The 21540-nt window shown below is 42.1% G+C and overlaps 2 protein-coding genes across 5 annotated transcripts in view; both read right to left on the reverse strand.

Annotated features, from left to right (window-relative positions):
* eogt (EGF domain-specific O-linked N-acetylglucosamine (GlcNAc) transferase) overlaps nt 1-10634 on the reverse strand; it is a 17933-nt gene extending 7299 nt beyond the window's left edge. For 2 of the 3 annotated variants that reach the window (XM_046311643.1, XM_046311644.1), the window contains exons 1-9: nt 9081-10557; nt 6826-6926; nt 6583-6691; nt 6385-6479; nt 6027-6131; nt 5767-5873; nt 5532-5635; nt 2709-2801; nt 2507-2578 (exon numbers count right to left, since the gene is read on the reverse strand). In XM_046311643.1, coding sequence (XP_046167599.1) covers nt 2507-2578; nt 2709-2801; nt 5532-5635; nt 5767-5873; nt 6027-6131; nt 6385-6479; nt 6583-6691; nt 6826-6926; nt 9081-9275 — 981 coding nt within the window. In that variant the 5' untranslated portion in view covers nt 9276-10557. The other variant, XM_046311642.1, reaches the window with a different exon arrangement.
* A 116-nt stretch (nt 10635-10750) lies between these two features.
* Nucleotides 10751-20530, reverse strand: tmf1 (TATA element modulatory factor 1). 2 transcript variants are annotated; one of them, XM_046311779.1, is made up of 15 exons: nt 19973-20530; nt 18283-19703; nt 17836-17939; nt 16567-16693; nt 16143-16388; nt 14779-14945; nt 14143-14392; nt 13881-14037; nt 13552-13744; nt 13326-13395; nt 13149-13241; nt 12912-13031; nt 12525-12677; nt 12210-12335; nt 10751-11902 (listed from the first exon to the last, which is right to left on the reverse strand). In XM_046311779.1, the coding sequence occupies exons 1-15, from the start codon at nt 20103-20105 to the stop codon at nt 11762-11764; spliced, it is 3501 nt and encodes a 1166-aa protein (XP_046167735.1). In that variant the 5' UTR covers nt 20106-20530; the 3' UTR covers nt 10751-11761. The 2 variants fall into 2 exon arrangements, with proteins under 2 accessions (XP_046167735.1, XP_046167733.1); XM_046311777.1 differs by having other exon boundaries at nt 16143-16391; nt 19973-20529.
* Nucleotides 20531-21540: the final 1010 nt, after the last annotated feature.

The following is a 21540-nucleotide window of genomic DNA, read 5'->3' on the forward strand; positions in this document are numbered from 1 at the left end:
AGCACAGATCTGTTATTCACTCCTACAGGCCAGAGCACAGATCTGTTATTCACTCCTACAGGCCAGAGCATAGGTCTGTTATTCACTCCTACAGGCCAGAGCACAGATCTGTTATTCACTCCTACAGGCCAGAGCACAGATCTGTTATTCACTCCTACAGGCCAGAGCACAGATCTGTAATTCACTCCTACAGGCCAGAGCATAGGTCTGTTATTCACTCCTACAGGCCAGAGCACAGATCTGTTATTCACTCCTACAGGCCAGAGCACAGATCTGTTATTAACTCCTACAGGCCAGAGCACAGATCTGTTATTCACTCCTACAGGCCAGAGCACAGATCTGTAATTCACTCCTACAGGCCAGAGCATAGGTCTGTTATTCACTCCTACAGGCCAGAGCACAGATCTATAATTCACTCCTACAGGCCAGAGCACAGATCTGTTATTAACTCCTACAGGCCAGAGCACAGATCTGTTATTCACTCCTACAGGCCAGAGCACAGATCTGTTATTCACTCCTACAGGCCAGAGCACAGATCTGTTATTCACTCCTACAGGCCATAGCACATCAGTCATACATTTAAACACCTGAATTTAAACATTTCACACCTCAAGGCTGCCCCCTAAACCTACAGTACCAGTCAAAGGTTTGGACACACTTATTCATTCAAGGGTTTTTCTTAATTTGTACTATTTTCTACATTGTAGAATAATTGTGAAGACATCAAAACTATGAAATAACACATCTGGAATCATGTAGTAACCAAAATAGTGTTAAATTCTTCAAAGTAGCCACCCTTTGCCTTGATGACAGCTTGCACACTCGGGGCATTCTCTCAACCAGCTTCACCTGGAATGCTTTTCCATCAGACTTGAAGGAGTTCCCACATATGCTGAGCACATGTTGGCTGCTTATCTTTCACTCTGCGGTCGAACTCATCCCAAACCATCTCAATTGGGTTGAGGTCTGTGATTGTGGAGGTCATATGCAGCACTCCATCACTCTCCTTCATGCTCAAATAGCCCTTAAACAGCCTGGAGTTGTGTTGGGTCATTGTCCGGTTGAAAAATAAATTATAGTTCCACTAAACCCAAACCAAATGGGATTGCATATCGCTGCAGAATGCTGTGGTAGCCATGCTGGTTAAGTGTGCCGTGAATTCTAAATAAATCAAAGACAATGTCACCAGCAAAGCATACCCACACCATCACACCTCCTCCTCCATGCTTCACGGTGGGAGCCACACATGCAGAGATCATCCATTCACCTACTCTGCGTCTCACAAAGACATGGCAGTTGGAACCAAAAATCTCCAATTTGGACAAAAAGACATGTCCATTGATCGTGTTTCTTGGCCCAAGCAAGTCCCTTCTTCTTATTACTGACCTTTAGTAGTGGTTTCCTTTACAGCAATTTGACCATGAAGGCCTGATTCACGCAGTCTCCTCTGAACAATTTATGTTGAGATGTGTCTGTTACTTGAACTCTGTGAAGCATTTATTTAGACTGCAATTTCTGAGGCTGGTAACTTTAATGAACGTATCCTCTCCAGCAGAGGTGACTCTGGGTCTTCCTTTCCTGTGGCGGTCCTCATGAGAGCCAGTTTCATCACAGCGCTTGATGGTTTTTGCGACTGCACTTGAAGAAACTTTCAACATGTTTTTTAAATGTTCCAAATTGACTGACCTTCATGTCTTAAAGTGATGATGGACTGTTGTTTTTCTTCGCTATTTGAGCTGTTTTTTACATAATATGGACTTGGTCTTTGACTAAATAGGGCTATCTTCTGTATACCCCCCCTACCTTGTCACAACACAACTGATTGGCTCAAACGCATTAAGGGAAAAAAATCCACAAATTAACTTTTAACAAGGCACGCCTGTTAATTGAAATGCATACCAGGTGACTACCCCATTAAGCTGGTTGAGAGAATACCAAAAGTATGCAAAGCTGTCATCAAGGCAAAGGGTGGCTACTTTGAAGAATCTCAAATATAAAATATATTTGGATTTTTTTAACACATTTTTGGTTACTACATGATTCCATATGTGTTATTTCATAGTTTGTATGTCTTCACTATTATTCTACAATGTAGAAAATAGTCAAAATAAAGAAAAACCCTGGAATGAGTAGGTGTGTTCAAACTTTTGACTGGTACTGTACGTATTTACATGTTACCATGTGTACACAAATCTCCTTGAAATTATCATTTAAATTACATAAGAGCTGGACACGATGAATACAAAACATAAATATTTGACCTAAATTGCATGTTATTACCAAACTGGATATCAGAAGATGCAGGAAAACGGAATGAGGAGGCGAGAAGCATGAACAAAAAAAAGCGCGGACATAAAGTCTGCGTGATAAAAATAGGCAAACGCATGGAGTCAGAAAGGCAGGGACATCCATCCCAAGAAGTTCAAAGGGATTCAGATTTCCTCAAAGGCGGCGCAATTCTATCTCTATATTTTTACTACATAGGAGATACAGACAGAATACGTACCAAAGGTGTGTTATAGAACAGCCCATATCTCATCCTGGGGAGCAGGGAGAACACGGAATCTTTGAAGCACACCTGTTACAAGGTAATGGACACGTTAACCAACCATGTACGACCACACTCGAATGCGCGCGCACACACACACACACACACACACACAGACACACAAGCGCACACACACACAACCGAGCTTTGATTATTTTACCCTTTTAGTGTCAAATGTTTTCAGATGGATGATGTCATAGTCAGAGAAAGCCTTCCATGTCTCACTGAACAGATCCCCATATCCACTAAAACTCTGAAAAGGAAGAAACATACATAAGAAAGCCGACTTCAAAATTCAGTTGCTTCATCAAACTGGCTAAACTCAATTCCAGATTACATGGAGACTATTAGGAAACAGTGGTTGGTATTATGGTGTATGTTTCATTAGAACCTTTCCCAGCAGTCAGTCACCAGTTTACCTTACAACTTGTGCTGTTTGTCAGATGAAAGGCCCTTCCTTTCCTTCTCGCTGTCATTTTCCCTCCCTCTATTTCTTTACCCTCATCCTTCACTTCCACAGCCAGAGGGGGGGAACAATGGACAGGATAAGGTTTCCCATAAATCATTCTGTTTTTCACCTACTACTTCCTGTTGACCCCCTCCGCACGCAAGTAGTCACATGTAAAACACAGCACCACCATACACAACCCCCTGGTCAACAACCATATTAACACTTCTTTACACAACTCTCTGGTCAATAACCATACTAACACTTCTTTACACAACCCTCTGGTCAACAACCATACTAACACTTCTTTACACAACCCTCTGGTCAACAACCATATTAACACTTCTTTACACAACTCTCTGGTCAACAACCATACTAACACTTCTTTACACAACCCTCTGGTCAACAACCATATTAACACTTCTTTACACAACTCTCTGGTCAACAACCATACTAACACTTCTTTACACAACCCTCTGGTCAACAACCATATTAACACTTCTTTACACAACCCTCTGGTCAACAACCATACTAACACTTCTTTACACAACCCTCTGGTCAACAACCATATTAAACACTTCTTTACACAACCCTCTGGTCAACAACCATATTAACACTTCTTTACACAACCCTCTGGTCAACAACCATACTAACACTTCTTTACACAACCCTCTGGTCAACAACCATATTAACACTTCTTTACACAACCCTCTGGTCAACAACCATATTAACACTTCTTTACACAACCCTCTGGTCAACAACCATATTAACACTTCTTTACACAACCCTCTGGTCAACAACCATATTAACACTTCTTTACACAACCCTCTGGTCAACAACCATACTAACACTTCTTTACACAACCCTCTGGTCAACAACCATATTAAACACTTCTTTACACAACCCTCTGGTCAACAACCATATTAACACTTCTTTACACAACCCTCTGGTCAACAACCATACTAACACTTCTTTACACAACCCTCTGGTCAACAACCATATTAACACTTCTTTACACAACCCTCTGGTCAACAACCATATTAACACTTCTTTACACAACCCTCTGGTCAACAACCATACTAACACTTCTTTACACAACCCTCTGGTCAATAACCATATTAACACTTCTTTACACAACCCTCTGGTCAACAACCATATTAACACTTCTTTACACAACCCTCTGGTCAACAACCATATTAACACTTCTTTACACAACCCTCTGGTCAACAACCATACTAACACTTCTTTACACAACCCTCTGGTCAACAACCATACTAACACTTCTTTACACAACCCTCTGGTCAACAACCATACTAACACTTCTTTATACAACCCTCTGGTCAACAACCATACTAACACTTCTTTACACAACCCTCTGGTCAACAACCATACTAACACTTCTTTACACAACCCTCTGGTCACCAACCATACTAAAACTTCTTTACACAACCCTCTGGTCAACAACCATACTAACACTTCTTTACACAACCCTCTGGTCAACAACCATACTAACACTTCTTTACACAACCCTCTGGTCAACAACCATACTAACACTTCTTTACACAACCCTCTGGTCAACAACCATATTAACACTTCTTTACACAACCCTCTGGTCAACAACCATACTAACACTTCTTTACACAACCCTCTGGTCAACAACCATATTAACACTTCTTTACACAACCCTCTGGTCAACAACCATATTAACACTTCTTTACACAACCCTCTGGTCAACAACCATACTAACACTTCTTTACACAACCCTCTGGTCAACAACCTTATTAACACTTCTTTACACAACCCTCTGGTCAACAACCATATTAACACTTCTTTACACAACCCTCTGGTCAACAACCATATTAACACTTCTTTACACAACCCTCTGGTCAATAACCATACTAACACTTCTTTACACAACCCTCTGGTCAACAACCATATTAACACTTCTTTACACAACCCTCTGGTCAATAACCATACTAACACTTCTTTACACAACCCTCTGGTCAACAACCATATTAACACTTCTTTACACAACCCTCTGGTCAATAATCATATTAACACTTCTTTACACAACCCTCTGGTCAACAACCATACTAACACTTCTTTACACAACCCTCTGGTCAACAACCATATTAACACTTCTTTACACAACCCTCTGGTCAACAACCATATTAACACTTCTTTACACAACCCTCTGGTCAACAACCATATTAACACTTCTTTACACAACCCTCTGGTCAATAATCATATTAACACTTCTTTACACAACCCTCTGGTCAATAACCATACTAACACTTCTTTACACAACCCTCTGGTCAACAACCACATTAACACTTCTTTACACAACCCTCTGGTCAACAACCATACTTCTTTCTGTACAGTACATACAGCTTTGAACAAAACAACAGCTTGCAACATGGTGGAATCTCCAACTAGCCTATGGAGGGCCCAGCGGAGTCCTCAACAGATTTCTTGCACCTATCCAGTCCTCTCAGATCAGTGAAATGGATACGGGCTGCAGAATGTTGTACCTACCGTATCCCACATGAGGATATTGATGTTTCTGCTGAAGGAGTTGTTGATGTGCTGGGAAATGTACAGGTTGACAAAGTCACAGAAATGATGGTACATGTTCACCCCTGTGAAAAAGGCACATTCAGGTTTGTCCATCACATCTCAGTACATCTGTTACTGTGTCACTAGTTCTACACTGTGCATAAACAGAATAAGTTATTTGACATTGTACTAAAGGCATGAAGACTGTTCCCACCTGCGTCAAGCTTCATGAATACAGTAGGTTTCTCAATGATGATGTCACAATGCTCTTCATCTGTGGGGTTGAAGTCCAGCTCTGTGTATGCCTGCAGTTCAGCATACCTTGGGAAGGAAAAATAGTGTGTTTCATGTATGTGTCATTCATCAATCAATCAAATACTTTTGTTACGAAGTGAAATGTATTTAGAAAGAAGAAACCTTGATATTAATCTGACAGTTCAGGGAGGGGCATAAGGATTCTCTGTGTTGTCTCACCAGGACTGCAGAGGGCTCTTGTGCTCTCCTTCTGCGGCCAGCGCTCGGCTGTTCAGACTGCAACGACCCCCAATCTCCCCCTCCTGGAGAAAGTCCTCCTTATACCTGCAGAGAAAACACAGGTGTGTCCCACACTTCTTTAATTTGATAATAATCTATTTCATTAGTCTTAGAAAAGTGTCTGCCATATTGTCTATCCTGTCTTTTAGTTCGATGAAGATGAAGGGACAAGCAAATGGAAGAAACAGACCCAAAATAAACTACGGCTAGGGAATTCTTCCCCTGACATGGTCCACAAAGGAAAACAAGGAAACCAGATGGGTCGCTAGACAGGAAGTGTCAACCAAGGTGCACTGACCTCTCATGACCCCTGCGAGGGTTCCTCAGGTCCAGGTACAGATTGGTCGCCCTGCAGAAGCGAGTGTGGCTGGAGCATTTCAGAGATGAATCTCCCTAGAAATAAAATGTAAGCATTTAGCAAATGCCTTTTCTGTTTATCCCTGTGGATCCCCGAGTCCTCTGTGTGCAGCTGCACCGAGGGATGGCAGGGTCTTACAGGATTGGTGGCCTTGCAGAGGGTCTTCATCTCACTGAGGCGCTCCATTACATAACCAAAGTCTGCCTGTTTCCAGAACAGCTCCTGGGCTGCCTCCACTGAGCTCGCCCTAGGGAGGACAAAGAGCTCTGTTAGGCCAAACCAGCTGCAGAAATACATTATGCACATCCACATGTATGACAGGAGCTTGGCACAATATGCTAATGAACAAAAGGAAATGCAGAGAGGGGGATTGTGTTGTACCATCCAGAGTCGATCTTGGTGCAGACAGGATAGCCAAAGCGGTTCTCTGGGGCACAGTTCTTCTCATACCCCCAGCAGGACGACACATCCGGCAGAGCATCCTGTCGTAAAATATTAAGGGAGGGGGAGAGACGCACTAAAGATGTGCTAACACACACTTGCATAGACCATGAAACTCCACACTAAACAGCTACTTGTACCATCATGATACACATAAAAATATGTGTGTGGTCACTGTCCAAAGCTTTAAATTTGCAATAATCGTAAACTTAAGTTCTTAACATTTTTGTCACTCTCTGTCCACAAGACTGGCTGCTTTAAAAATAGATCCACCTTGACAAAAATTCAACTCAGTTCAAGAATTTAAAAGAGCTAATCCCACTCCACAGTTTGAATGACGACACCCAACATGGTACGATACCCAACATAATAACACAGTGATAATAACACAGTGATAACAACCCAATAACACAGTGATAATAACACAATAACACAGTGATAACACAATAACAGTGAAAATAACAGTGATAATAACACAGTGATAATAACACAATAACACAGTGATAACAACACAATAACACAGTGATAATAACACAGTGATAATAACACAATAACACAGTGATAACAACACAATAACAGAGTGATAATAACACAGTGATAATAACACAATAACACAGTGATAATAACACAATAACACAGTGATAATAACACAATAACACAGTGATAATAACACAGTGATAACAACACAATAACACAGTGATAACAACACAATAACACAGTGATAACAACACAATAACACAGTGATAACAACACAGTGATAATAACACAATAACACAGTGATAATAACACAGTGATAACAACACAATAACACAGTGATGATAACACAGTGATAACAACACAATAACACAGTGATAACACAATAACACAGTGATAATAACACAGTGATAACAATGCAATAACACAGTGATAACACAATAACACAGTGATAACAACACAATAACACAGTGATGATAACACAGTGATAACGACACAATAACACAGTGATAACACAATAACACAGTGATAATAACACAGTGATAACAACACAATAACACAGTGATAACACAATAACACAGTGATAACAACACAATAACACAGTGATGATAACACAGTGATAACAACACAATAACACAGTGATAACAACACAATAACACAGTGATAATAACACAGTGATAACAATGCAATAACACAGTGATAACACAATAACACAGTGATAACAACACAATAACACAGTGATGATAACACAGTGATAACGACACAATAACACAGTGATAACACAATAACACAGTGATAATAACACAGTGATAACAACACAATAACACAGTGATAACACAATAACACAGTGATAACAACACAATAACACAGTGATGATAACACAGTGATAACAACACAATAACACAGTGATAACACAATAACACAGTGATAATAACACAGTGATAACAACACAATAACACAGTGATAACACAATAACACAGTGATAATAACACAGTGATAACACAATAACAGTGATAATAACACAATAACAGTGATAACACAGTGATAATAACAGTGATAATAACACAATAACACAGTGATAATAACACAGTGATAACAACACAATAACAGTGATAACAACACAATAACAAAGTGATAATAACACAATAACAGTGGTAATAACAGTGATAATAACACAATAACACAGTGATAATAACACAGTGATAATAACACAATAACAGTGATAATAACACAGTGATAATAATACAATAACACAGTGATAATAACAGAAATAACAGCGATAATAACAAATTAACACAGTGATAATAACACAGTGATAATAACACAATAACAGTGATAATAACACAGTGATAATAATACAATAACACAGTGATAATAACAGAAATAACAGTGATAATAACACAATAACACAGTGATAATAACACAATGATAATAACACAGTGATAATAACACAGTGATAATAACACAATAACAGTGATAATAACACAGTGATAATAATACAATAACACAGTGATAATCACAGAAATAACAGCGATAATAACACAATAACACAGTGATAATAACACAGTGATAATAATAACACAATAACACAGTGATAATAACACAATGATAATAACACAGTGATAATAATACAATAACACAGTGATAATAACACAATAACAGTGATAATAAAACAGTAGCTCACCCTGTACTATTAAAAACAATGAAAGTGCAGTTCTTACTTTAAAAGGGCAGAGCGGGTCCTCTCGACAAAGCCTGGCCACTCTCTTGTTAGTGTGGAGGAAGTAGGGGATATGGTGCTGTGGCAGCGCGAGGCTGCTGTAGTGGAGTGGTGGTTTGTGGCTGGTGTTCTCAACCTCCTCGGCAGCTACCACAGTGTAAGTACAGACCATGACCAGTGCTACCAACAGCAGCATAGTCAGTCCCACAGAAACACATGGGAGAGTTGCCTTGGCTTACCTCACAGCACAACCCAAACTCTGTGGAAAGAGAGAGAAAAAAAGAGAGACAGAGAAAGAGATGGAGAAAGAAAGTGCAATAGAGGAAGATACAGTGTAATCTAGGATAGAGACGTATACTGCAGTGTACAAGCGTGTGGGTATAGACCATAGTGTGGGAACCTGCCGAGGCGGATCTGAACTCCATATAGGAGAGGTCCTAGTGAAGGAAACATTAGTGACCCTTTTCCTACCATTGTTTGAGAAAACAAGTGCGGGACCTGTATGACATGTGACCCATGAGAACACAGCTACCAAAAAAGGTCAGACTAGAAGAATATCCACATAACATCATCATATTACATTCCCATGCTTCTGTGCTTGTCCCGGGGAATTTTTTTTAAAATTAATGGTGGAAAATGTGTTTGTTGATGCATATGCTGACACAACCATAGACTGCTGAGCAAAGCAAAACGTTAAATACAGTTGCCTAGCCTGCTTTATACACCCGCTGAGATACTTTTTATTTTATTGGTGGAACAATGAGCCAAATGTCTGAGATGCTTTTGAGTCCGTGGGAAAACGCCATAAGGCTTCAAAACATAAAGATGCTCAAGTTGTTAGTGGGCTATATGTAAGTTCAGAGCCTTGAATAATAACACCAACAAGCTATATGTGGGATAACATAACTACGACATCCGTTTCTGTTGTAAAATGTTGCTCCTTGAAGCTATTAAGTTAGCCGTCTAGACTTCTCTTAGGGAGTGTCGCTGGCCGTCTATTGTACCTAAGTAATACATTGCGCATCCAGAACACAATCGTTTTGTTGAACGCTACAATGTAAACCACACCATAAACTATACGGCGCAGTGACACATTGTATCCGATTTTAACTAGTTATCCAGCTACAATATAATTATCTGTAGCTTACAGGAAGGGAACGATTAACTCCGCTCGTTAACAAGTTGCACCGATATTATTAATACACTCACTTTGCAAAACGCCCCTAAAATGTCTGGACTAGAATATGTATTTGCATTGCTGGACAAATCATCATCACTGTGCTCCCGCTACGCAGACATCGACAGCTTGCAACATTCTTGGTGGCACCGCTTTTGCTGGTACACGGTACAATTGACTGCAGTCCGAGTAAAAAGGATGACAGCGAAAGTATAGAACCAGCAAACTTCGAAAAACGACTTATCGGAAATAGAAACATTATGTGGTCGATCGGTAGATTAAACTACACATGAAACCTGGCGCTTACCTTCTGCAAACAAAAATATATGCTCCGGGTCGCCATAACACCGGAAACCTTACACCGGCATGCAGTATATTATTAGTCACAAGGTGGAGTTGTAGGATGTAGTTCAGACTTGCAGAAGTGCAACTGTTTTTGCCTAACAATTCTGCAACAATACATTTTAAAAAATCACATCAAGAATAAATCACCACCCCAATAAATGTTTATTTACAGACTCTACATTTTAGACCCGAGAATCTTGTAAATCAACAGTGTTTCTAACTTCATGTCTATGCCCCATGTGTGATTTGTGAAGAAACCTGTAAACTATTGACTACATACCACTGTGCAATATTCTTTCTTTTTGATACATTTGTTATAACAGTTAATTGTTTGAATTTGGACAGAAACCCAGCAAGGGAAAGACCAAACATTTTAGAGTAAACATCAATCTTATACCATTATCTATGTTAACATGAGATTAAATAGCTTTCTTTTTAAATTAAAGAAAATGCCTCAGATATCTGCAGATTACCCTTGTCTTGCCTCAACACAGCATAACTTTCAATTCTACAGATTTCCTAGTCCACTGATACACACCAAGGGCAAGGTTTGGTTGTCTACACGTGACAACCTCTGAAGCAAATGCAAACAAGCAATATATAAAATCTTTACTCTTTCTGTTCTTTCATCCTAAAGTAAGATGTACAGTTTTCAGAAACATACACACTGATGACAATTAGGATGCTGGGGTCAAGGGGATTGAGACTGTCAATATAACTTGATAGTCCATTCTGAATCATCCCACTACACAGAAAGTGAAAAAGGAAGCCAGTTGATCACAATAAAGGACAATGACATCTAAAACAATCTGTTTAACAGGCTGTTGGGTTATGAATCAATGCAAAGGAACTAGTAAATGATGAATGTAGAATATTAAATGTGACTATCCTTCATATCTGTACATGTTAAGATATTGATTTCTTACCCATCATTTCCCACTTAAATAGTTTGATTCTAATTGTTAAAATAATATGACAGATTTTCAAATGTCCCTTCCTTTAGAGACAGTGATGGAAAACCTAAAGAAAACAATAACTGTTCTGTAATCAGAAATAAAAAGGTGCATTAACTCTTCTTTTCCCATCCTTCACAGTAAATGCACTTCAACAAAAAATGGTTTATTGTATCTGTGTATGGTCTGGATGTTAGATGGAACAGTCTACTTCTGGTTCTTGAGCAGTTCGTCAATCTGGGTTTTGAACATGTTCTTGACGTCCTCCAGGTCGAGTCTCAGCTCCTCTGCCTCCTCAGCCTTCTCTCCATACATCTGGAGGATGGTGTTGTGTCTCTGCTCCAGCTCCTACAATAGTCAGTCGCACAACACAGGCTCAGAGGACAACACTAGATCTATATAGTCACAAAAGGGTTTACTAATGGACTTTACCTTTCCTTTATCTGTGCCTAGATGGTCACACATCTCTGCCCAGTAACTCATCTTGTGAGATGTCAGTTTTCACATAACATCTTGGTTTTTAATTAAAGAATCACAACAAGGATTGACCCTAAAATGATTACAATGGCTTAGTGGCACTTGTATTTCACTTGCTTTAGTGGCACTTGTATTTCACTGGCTTAGTGGCACTTGTGTGAACTGATCCTCTCCTCACCTGAAGTTGCACTTTCAGTGTGGGGATCTCCTTCACACTGTCCTCCATCTCCTCATTCTGATTGGTCAATCTGACCATCTCCTCCGCCATGGACGAGCGAGTCCTCTCCAGACTAGCGATCTCCAGCTAAGGGAGAAAGAGATGAGAGAGGGAGGGAGACGAGAAGCAAGAGGTAATATCCTGGCAAGCATTGTTTTTCAACAACAGTATATTTGTAAATCACTTCATTGAAAACCAGAAGGCATTTAAAGAAATGCATGTAGGACACTTCCAACGGCAGTCCTCAAAGCAAGGTGTCAGACAGGCAGCTGGTACCTGTAGCTGTGCTATCTCTCCCTCTCGGAGTTTGAGCTGGGATTGCAGGTTCTCTATGACGCTGGAGCCTCCACTGAGCCGAGCCGCCTCATACAGGTTGGTCCCACTCATAGACATCGTCATCGTCCCCAATGAGTGACCCAGAGAGTCCTCCTGACGAAATTCAAAACAGGTCTGTCTTGTTAACCATCCAACCGCAAACGAACCAAATATGCAAACTAGTTAGGATTTGGCCCTTTGTCATACGTTCCCTATTCATCTTACTTAGCTGCATGTAATAAACAAAACAAAAAAACAGAACTTTCTAGGTCACCATCCCAAATACAGGGCTAGAAATGGAAGTCTGGCTGGGTATGAAAGCGTAAAAGGTGTGCCTGTGGCAAGTACCTGGGAGAAGGAGGAGTGCAGGCCGGCGTGGTCTACCCCACTGATGGAGCTGGAACGGGACAGGGAGGGGGTGGATGAGGCTGGGGGCTCACCCACAGAGTGAACCAATACCTTCCGCTCCTAATGACAGAGAAACATCATATACATCAGGCCAGTCTCACTCCACACAGATTGATTTAAGAACAGACACACACGGCCGGTCATTGATATAGAACTTCCATTGATAAATAGATCTACCTTTTCCTTCAGGGCCTCTTGTGCTAGGTAGCATTTCTTCTTCTCTTGCTCCACCTTCATTTTCTCCATCTCCAGCTGATTGGTCAGGAGGAGCTGGCGGGAGGAACAGAGAAGGTTACAGATGTGTAAGAAGTGTTCCATTACTGCAGGGTGAGTAGGGCAGGGGAGGGAACATACCTTCTCCTTCTTGGCCTCCTCCTGTGTTCGAGTGTGCTCTCCCCTCAGATTCTCCAGCTCCACATGCTCCCTACACCATAAGGATGACAGGAAATGGCCATTAATGGAAAGGCTCCAAAGCTTTGTAATGGATAGCTGCTAAGTCCAACTTAAGGAAAGTAAAGGCAACTGACTACTATGCAACAGTTATAGTCTCACAAAACCTATGAAAAAAGCCCCCCAGTACCTGCTGCTGTCATCCTCCAGTTTCTCCCGCCTGGTCTTCTCTGCGTCCAGCTGACCGTGGAGACGCCCTTTCTCTTGTCGAAGCAGGGAATTCTGGGACTCCAGTGAGGCCAGCTGGGCCTTAATAGCCATCAGCTCCTCAGTTGCTGCACGCTCCTTTTCCACGGCAACAGCCAGCTGGGCCTGTGCTTCCACTGTTGAGTTAAAGGGTGGGAGGTTAAAGGAATTACATATAAAACATATATTTATTTTTTAAAATAGGAACAATCGGTTGTCCAGAGGAGACTCTTAAAAATCTTGTTACAAACTAGAGTAACTTTTGAGATTAACCTAGTCGATCTGAGATGCTCTTCTCCAGTTTCTCCCATGATGCCGTCTGGCCCCCCAGCGAGGCCTGCAGGTTCTCGATCTGTCTGAGCAGTGGCCGCGTTGCAGAGGTAACACTCTGACTCAGCTCTTGGTTCCTGGTCTCCGCCCCCTGCAGTCTCTATGGAGACAACCAGCAAACACATCAGTGTGTGACCTTTGACCCCTAACACAAGCACAGCTTCCCCTTACAGACAACTCCAAAGAAGTCATGAGTGTCTCTTACCTGCTGCACGTCACTGATCTCCTCCCTCAGGTAGTCTTCTTTCCTGGCCTGCTGCTGTTCAGCCCTCTGCAGAGCCAGCCGCAGATCAGCCACCTGGTTGACCAGAGCATCCTGCTGCATGCGGGCCTCCTCCTGGGCCTTCACCAGGGCCAGAGCCAGCTCCTCCTTGGCCTGGGTCTCCCTGCTCAAAGCAGCCTCCTGGGCCTCGCTGGCATGGCTTGCCTTGGCTTTGTGCAGTGTAGCCAGTTCCCTGAGATCACAGACACACATTTACATTTTAGTCATTTAGCAGACGCTCTTATCAACAGTGACTTAAAGGAGCGATTCGGGTGACTTGCTAATCGACAGATTTTTCACTAGTGCGCTCGGGGATTCGAACCAATGACCTTTCAATTACTGGCCCAACGCTCTTGACTTCTGGCTACCTTCCGCCACATTACACTGACTTGGATATACTGTACGAGTTGGTGCTTCTGTGACCGTCTTTACCCGGCAGAACGTTATGTCTTTGTGGCTTTTCAAAATGACAAGCACATTGCACGTCTGAAGCAGGAGTAAGAAAAGTAGGGTGGAGTGAGTTATTATTTCACCAGTGCGAGTTATACTAGTAGAGTGGAGTACAGAATGTATTCTCACTTGTAGGAGTTGTCGAGGGCAGCCTGCAGGCTCCTGTTGTTTTCCAGGAGCTCCTCTGAGTCACTCTGGAGTTTGGTCATGTCCTTCTCCTGGCGCTCCACCACCACGTTCAGCTTCTTAATGTTGTCCCTGTGCTGCTTCTCCACTTCCTCCTTCTCATCCAGAACCTTCAGACACATATACAGCCAGGCAGGGTTAAATACCAAATGGGCTTTCAGGATCAGGATACACTTCTGATGACTACTGAAGTAATGTGATTGTTCAATAAAATCCTTAAAATTAAAAATATATACACTACCGTTCAAAAGGTTGGGGTCACTTAGAAATGTCCTTGTTTTTGAAAGAAAAGCACATTTTGATGTCCATTAACATAACATCAAATTGACCAGAAATACAGTGTAAACATTGCTCATGTTGTAAACGGACGCCTCACGTCCTCAAATGGCAGCTTCATTAAGTAGTACCTGCAAAACACCAGTCTCAACATCAACAGTGAAGAGGTGACTCCGGGATGCTGGCCTTCTAGGCAGAGTTCCTCTGTCCAGTGTGTGTTCTTTTGCCCATCTAATCTTCTCTTTTTATTGTCCAGTCTGAGATATGGCTTTTTCTTTGTCACTCTGCCTAGAAGGCCAGCATCCCGGAGTCACCTCTTCACTGTTGACGTTGAGACTGGTGTTTTGCGGGTATTATTTAATGAAGCTGCCAGTTGAGGACTTGTGAGGCGTCGGTTTCTCAAACTAGACACTCATGTACATATTCTCTTGCTCAGTTGAGCACCGGGTCCTCCCACTCCTCTTTCTATTCTGGTTAGAGTTTGCGCTGTTCTGTGAAGGGAGTAGTACGAGATCTTCAGTTTCTTGGCAATTTCTCACATGGAATAGTCTTCATTTCTCAGAACAAGAATAGACTGACGAGTTTCAGACAAAAGTTATTTGTTTCTGGCCATTTTGAGCCTGTAATTAAACCCACAAATGCTGATGCTCCAGGAACTCAACAAGTCTAAAGAAGGACTGTTTTATTGCTTCTTTAAATCAGAACAACAGTTTTCAGCTGCGCTACCATAATTGCATAGGGGTTTTCTAATGATCATTTAGCCTTTTAAAATGATAAACTTGGATTAGCTAACACAACATGTCATTGGAACACAGGAGTGATGGTTGCTGATAACGAGCCTATGTAGATATTCTATACAAATAAATCTGCCGTTTCCAGCTATAGACATTTACAACATTAACAATGTCTACACTGTATTTCTGATCAATTTGATGTTATTTTAAATGGCCAAAAATGTGCTTTTCTTCCAAAAACAAGGACATTTCTAAGTGACCCCAAACTTTTCAACAGTAGTGTATATTTCCACTGACCTGCTGTAGGTGTTTGAGCTCTTCCTCCTGATCTTTCAGCTTCTTGTTCTGGTTGGTGATTTTGGTCTCGCTCTCCTTCTCCTTCACACGCAGCTTCTTGATGATGTTGGAGTGCTGCAGCTGCTGCTTGGACAGCTTCTCACCCTCCTCCAGCAGTTCGCGGATCTGCTCCTCCTTCTCTCTGATGATCTCCATAGTCTCGTTGGAGTTCAGTCTGGTGGACAGCTCTTCCCTCATCCCCTTTATCTCCTCCGGAGGAAACATAACAGTGAAATAGGCTGGAGAGGCTTTGTGCATAATGTGACTATCATGGTCACTAATTTTCAGTTATTTGACTCATTGATCTTAAATCAATTCTTATGGGGGTAGAGTAACCAGGGACAGTAATACCTGACACAGACAGAGATATCGGTTTGTGTTTTACCTTCTTGGCAATATCCCTCTCCTTGCACGCTAGCTGGGCTTTCCTCTCTGTGTCTGCGATGCGCTGGGTGAACTCCTCCTTCAGAGACTGCACACTGGAACTCTCCTCCTTAAGACCTATCACCTCACTGCAACACACAGAGACTTCTCAGTCTCTTAAAGGGCCATCCTTATCTATAGACTATACTTCACCATAGACACAACCAAGAGGACAAATTGGCCGACAAACTATTTGCTATTTACTTTACCATTCATGTATAGATGGGTTAGCTGACACATGCGAAACTATGGGACAAAACAGACATGGTTGGCTTAGATTGTTGAACACATGTAACCTATATTTCATCTCCAAATGTTAATTGAAAACAAATACATTTGCACAATTAGCACTAGTCTCTCACATACATTATTACAGTTGTTGGTTAGTTTGCTAGTACATTTTGGCCATATTAGCATTGACATGAAAATCAGTCAAAATAAGACAAGATAAAAACTAGCTGAAACAAGACACCTGCGATTCCCCACATGACAGATTCTTGTCATTATTGCTAGCTATCTGACCGTTCAGAATCATAACAAAGCACAGCTTCAGGCTTTGTGCATCATTTTTGTGACTTTATCAGCCAACCCGTCTATAGAGCATGCTGAGTGTACAAAACATTAGGAACACCTACTTTTTCCATGACAAAGACTGACCAGGTGAAAGCTATGATCCCTTATTGATGTCAGTTGTTAAATCCACTTCAATCAGTGTAGATGAAGAGGAGGAGACAAGTTAAATAAGAATTTTTAAGCCTTGAGACAATTGAGACATGGATTGTGTATGTATGCCATTCAGAGGGTGAATTGGCAAGACAAAATATTTAAGACCCTTGAACAGGGTATGGTAGCAGGTGACAGTCACAACGGTTTAAGTGTGTCAAGAACTGCAACGCTGCTGGGTTTTTCACACTCAATAGTTTCCTGTGTGTATCAACAACGGTCCACCACCCAAAGGACGTCCAGCCAACATAACACAGCTGTGGGAAGCATTAGATTCAACATGGGCCAGCATCCCTGTGGAACGCTTGACACCTTATTGAGTCCATGCCACCCCCCCCACGAGGCTGTTCTGAGGGCAAAAGGGGGTGTAACTTAATATTAGGAAAGTGTACCTAATGTTTTGTAAACTCAGTGTATTTCCGTAGGTGTGTTTGGAGAATGCTTCTTTCTGCTCTTACAATGCATTTAAGAAATGGGTTTTAAACATTGTCAGGATCTTTATACTCACTCTTTAAGGTTGTCACACTCTTCCTCCAGCCTGGCTTTGTCTTTGCTGACTGACAGCAGCTGTAACTCCCTCTTCTCAAGGCGGCTTGACAGCTCATCAATTACCTACAAAGAAATGATTTTCCACAAACCACCGCATTGAAAACACTGATAAGGCACCTTAATAAATGATTAGTACTTAAATCATGTCTCACAGTCTCCATCAAATGGGTTGTTCAAATTGAGGTGCACATTGTTTAATTCATGATGGTTTGGGAGAATGCATCTTATCCACAGTGACTATTTACTTTGGCATGTGAACAGGATTGTCCAACCAGGTGTTTTACTATTCTGCTCTCCAGGCGTTGGTATTTAAAAAAGCGGACACACCAACTCATGCACACACAAGCAGTTCATTAAAAAGTGTTGTTACAAGTCACAAAGGTCATGTTCTGAACAGGTGTGTTACCTTTTGAAGCTCCAGAATCTGACATGTTGACACCCCTCTTTTCTCTTCCGTTATTGGTGGGGGCAACTGTTCCTCATGGTCAGGGGTGGGACCTGACAGCGTGACGTCCGCCTCTGATTCCTGTTCTATTAGGTCCTCAGGCTGCTCGCTGTTAACAGGTGTGGCACTGCGACCACTCTCCTCCATCTCATTCTCATCCAGAGACTGATCCTTCATTGTTTCTGTTAGCCCCTCTTCATCTTCTTCCTCCTCCTGCTGCTGCTTCTCCTCCTCCTCTTCTTCTTCCCGTTCCTGTGCAGTGGGTGCCACTCTGACAGGCGGAGAAGGCGTGGGCCCTGCGGTGACAGATGCCAGTGTCCGGCTCCCTGGGATCTCATCATCAGAATTGACTTCGCTGACACTGCGGCTGTCCAGGGACTGCATGCTGAACGAGTCGATGCGCTCAAAGGCATCTGAGGAGGATCCACAGCTCTCGGTCAGCTTGGGGTAGTCCTCCAAGCGGGGGAAGTCCCCACAGGCAGAGGCTGAGAGAAGCTGGAAGGAGCCCTGCATCAGGTGGAGGCCTGCTTTGGCCTCTGCTATCTCCTGCCTGGAACTGGCTGAACTCTCACTCTGTACACTCTCATGGTCCAAAACCTCAATATCACTGGTGGTGGAGGTGCCTGAGGAGAAGGCGCTGACAGGAGGGGAGGGGGTGTTGCTCTGTCTGTCCTCTGATTTAGGGGAGGGTGTGTCACTCTGCCTGTCCCCCGCTTTGGGGTCTTTGGCCTCCAATAAGATTTCCCTAGGGGGTGTGGGAGGAGATGGATTGAAGGGGGGCTCCAGTTCAGTGTTGACGGTGGGTTCAGAGATGTGATCATCATAATCATGTTGGGTTTCTGAGGGAGTAAATGGTTGTTCGGTTCGTGCATCCTCAGAAACAGCAGTTGTATCATCCACAGTTGATTCTATCCAGCTCTCACTGATTAGTGGACTGTCAGTGTCATCAGGAGAATCACCCTGAGCCAGGACTGGAGGCTCTGGTGTCTGAACGAGAACAATTTCAGTGGAAGACCATAAACTTGAGGACTCAGTCAGGACAGCCTGGTTCTCAGTAGCTTCCTGGTCTTCCAGTCTGTTGGTCTCTGTCAGGCCTGTCTTGTGAGGGTCCACGTCGTCCTTGTCCTCCTCATCCTTCTCCTGTGGTCGCCTGTGGGACTTGGTGGGCGGCACAGAGACGACCTGAGTGTCCATGACACCCTGGAGCTCTCCTGAGGGCAGAAAAGCACTGAAGAAGTTCTCTGTTTCATCCACAACCATGCGGGTAACAGGGGTCGTGATGGCCTCAGATGATGGGGGGAGAGTCGTGGTGCATTCCTCCGGGGGAGAGTCCCATTGTGTCATCCCCCATCCACCACTCAATGGAGTCTTCCCTGGTAGATCTAACGTGAAAACCCTTGTTGGTTAATGTCGAGAAGATAAGGTCATATAAACTCCAAAGCATATCACATATTAGCTGTATTGGGTAGAGTACATTATACACCTCGTTATGACTACCTTCCTTATCAATATGACTAGTGTCTTGCTTCCATTGGTAATCACATCAATTCATAAATAATGTTCAAACGAAAAAGGTTGTATAATGTTGACCCCAAAACAACAGCACACTGACATGCTAAGCTAGCTAGTTAGGTAACGTTATTTTACCTACCGTCATAAGGCATTACCACTGTGTCACCCCATTCGTCTTCTTTAATGTCCAGTACTCGGTCGATGGACTTCTGAGCTGTTGTCAAAGCTTGTTTGGCAAAGCTTGACAGTTGGGTAGAACTGAACCAACTCATAGCGGTCTATTGCTAGCTAGCTAACGCCAGTGACCAGGTTAGCTAGCTAGGAGTATGCACTTTCAAATTAGGTTAGCTAACAATATAGTTGACTTATGACAATCTCGATCTAGTATAGCTACGTTATGTTTCTCCAAAAAAGGAAATGCTAAGCAGCGAGTTGTCTAACTTGGCTACCTAGCTAACGTTAGCTGGTTAGGCAACTAACAACAATCAGGCAAACCTTTCATCGATCCACGTCAAAGAATACTCCATAGAGAAAGCTCGGTAATCCATAAAGTGCAATGAAACGCCTTGCCTCAATCATGACATGTTTAAATGTTATGCTGCTTCATGAACCATCTTTCGCCTGCACCGTCGATTTGTTTTGGTATTTTTGGCGACTGGCTAGCTGAGCTAGGTACTTCCTGTCCACGTAGCAGCAACCATCCACATGTGACGTCATGATACAGTCTGATGAAGCGGAGGCTCCTGTCTGAAAGGCCCACACGCGTTTCTCGAAGGAAGAATGATTACTGCGTAACTCTGTTGGCATTAACCAAACTGGAACTGTGAGTACTACCAAGAGTACAGTTAATGTAATGCCACGAATAAATGTACCGTTCGAACTACAACTGATGAACGCTTGCCAACTAAAAAAGGAAGTAAATAGATTTGTTATACTGTTAACCACCATTACCTCAGCTGAGGGTAGTTTTCTGTCGGAGTAATCCTTTCAAGGTTCATTGTTTGTTTTATTCTTCACATTACTACTTGTGTTATCTAATTTGTGTTTCTTTTTTTTAATGCAGGAGTTCGTTTTCAATTCACTCAATATCGTTAGTCTGAAATGTAATGTAAATGAATGCTAGGGGTTTGAGAAATCTTACAAAAAGGAAGGTTTTATTTTTATATTGTAAACGCAGTAACGCAGATTTTGTCCTTCAGGAAACTCATTCGGGTGAAAATTATTTGACATTTTGGAAATCACAACGGGGAGATATTTTGGAAATCACAACGGGGAGATATTTCCTATTTCAGTCATGGATCAAATCATTCTGCCGGTGTTTTGACACTTATTCACAAGTTTAAAGGTGACGTTCTAGAATCCACATCTTCACAAGATGGGAGTTGGTTCGTAGTAACTGTTCAACTTGACAATGCTTTTTTCATCATCTGTAATGTGTACGGACATAACTCACGTGCTCCAAATAAGACCATTTTTACCCAACTTAACAGGAAAGTACAGGATTTAAGTAACAAATACTCATTATTTTCTAATTATTTTAGGGGATTTTAATGAAGCCCTCAAAATAGCAATATTATCACCACATTATACAAGGATCTCTGTGTTGAGGATGCCTGGTATTATTTCAATCCAGATACAAAGGGTTATACCTGGACTTGGGTCATGGAAGTAGATGGGAATTTTTCAAATATAAAGTCAGTGGTAGCC

This window comes from Oncorhynchus gorbuscha, linkage group LG18 (assembly GCF_021184085.1).
Source record: "Oncorhynchus gorbuscha isolate QuinsamMale2020 ecotype Even-year linkage group LG18, OgorEven_v1.0, whole genome shotgun sequence".
Taxonomy (NCBI): Eukaryota; Metazoa; Chordata; class Actinopteri; order Salmoniformes; family Salmonidae; genus Oncorhynchus; species Oncorhynchus gorbuscha.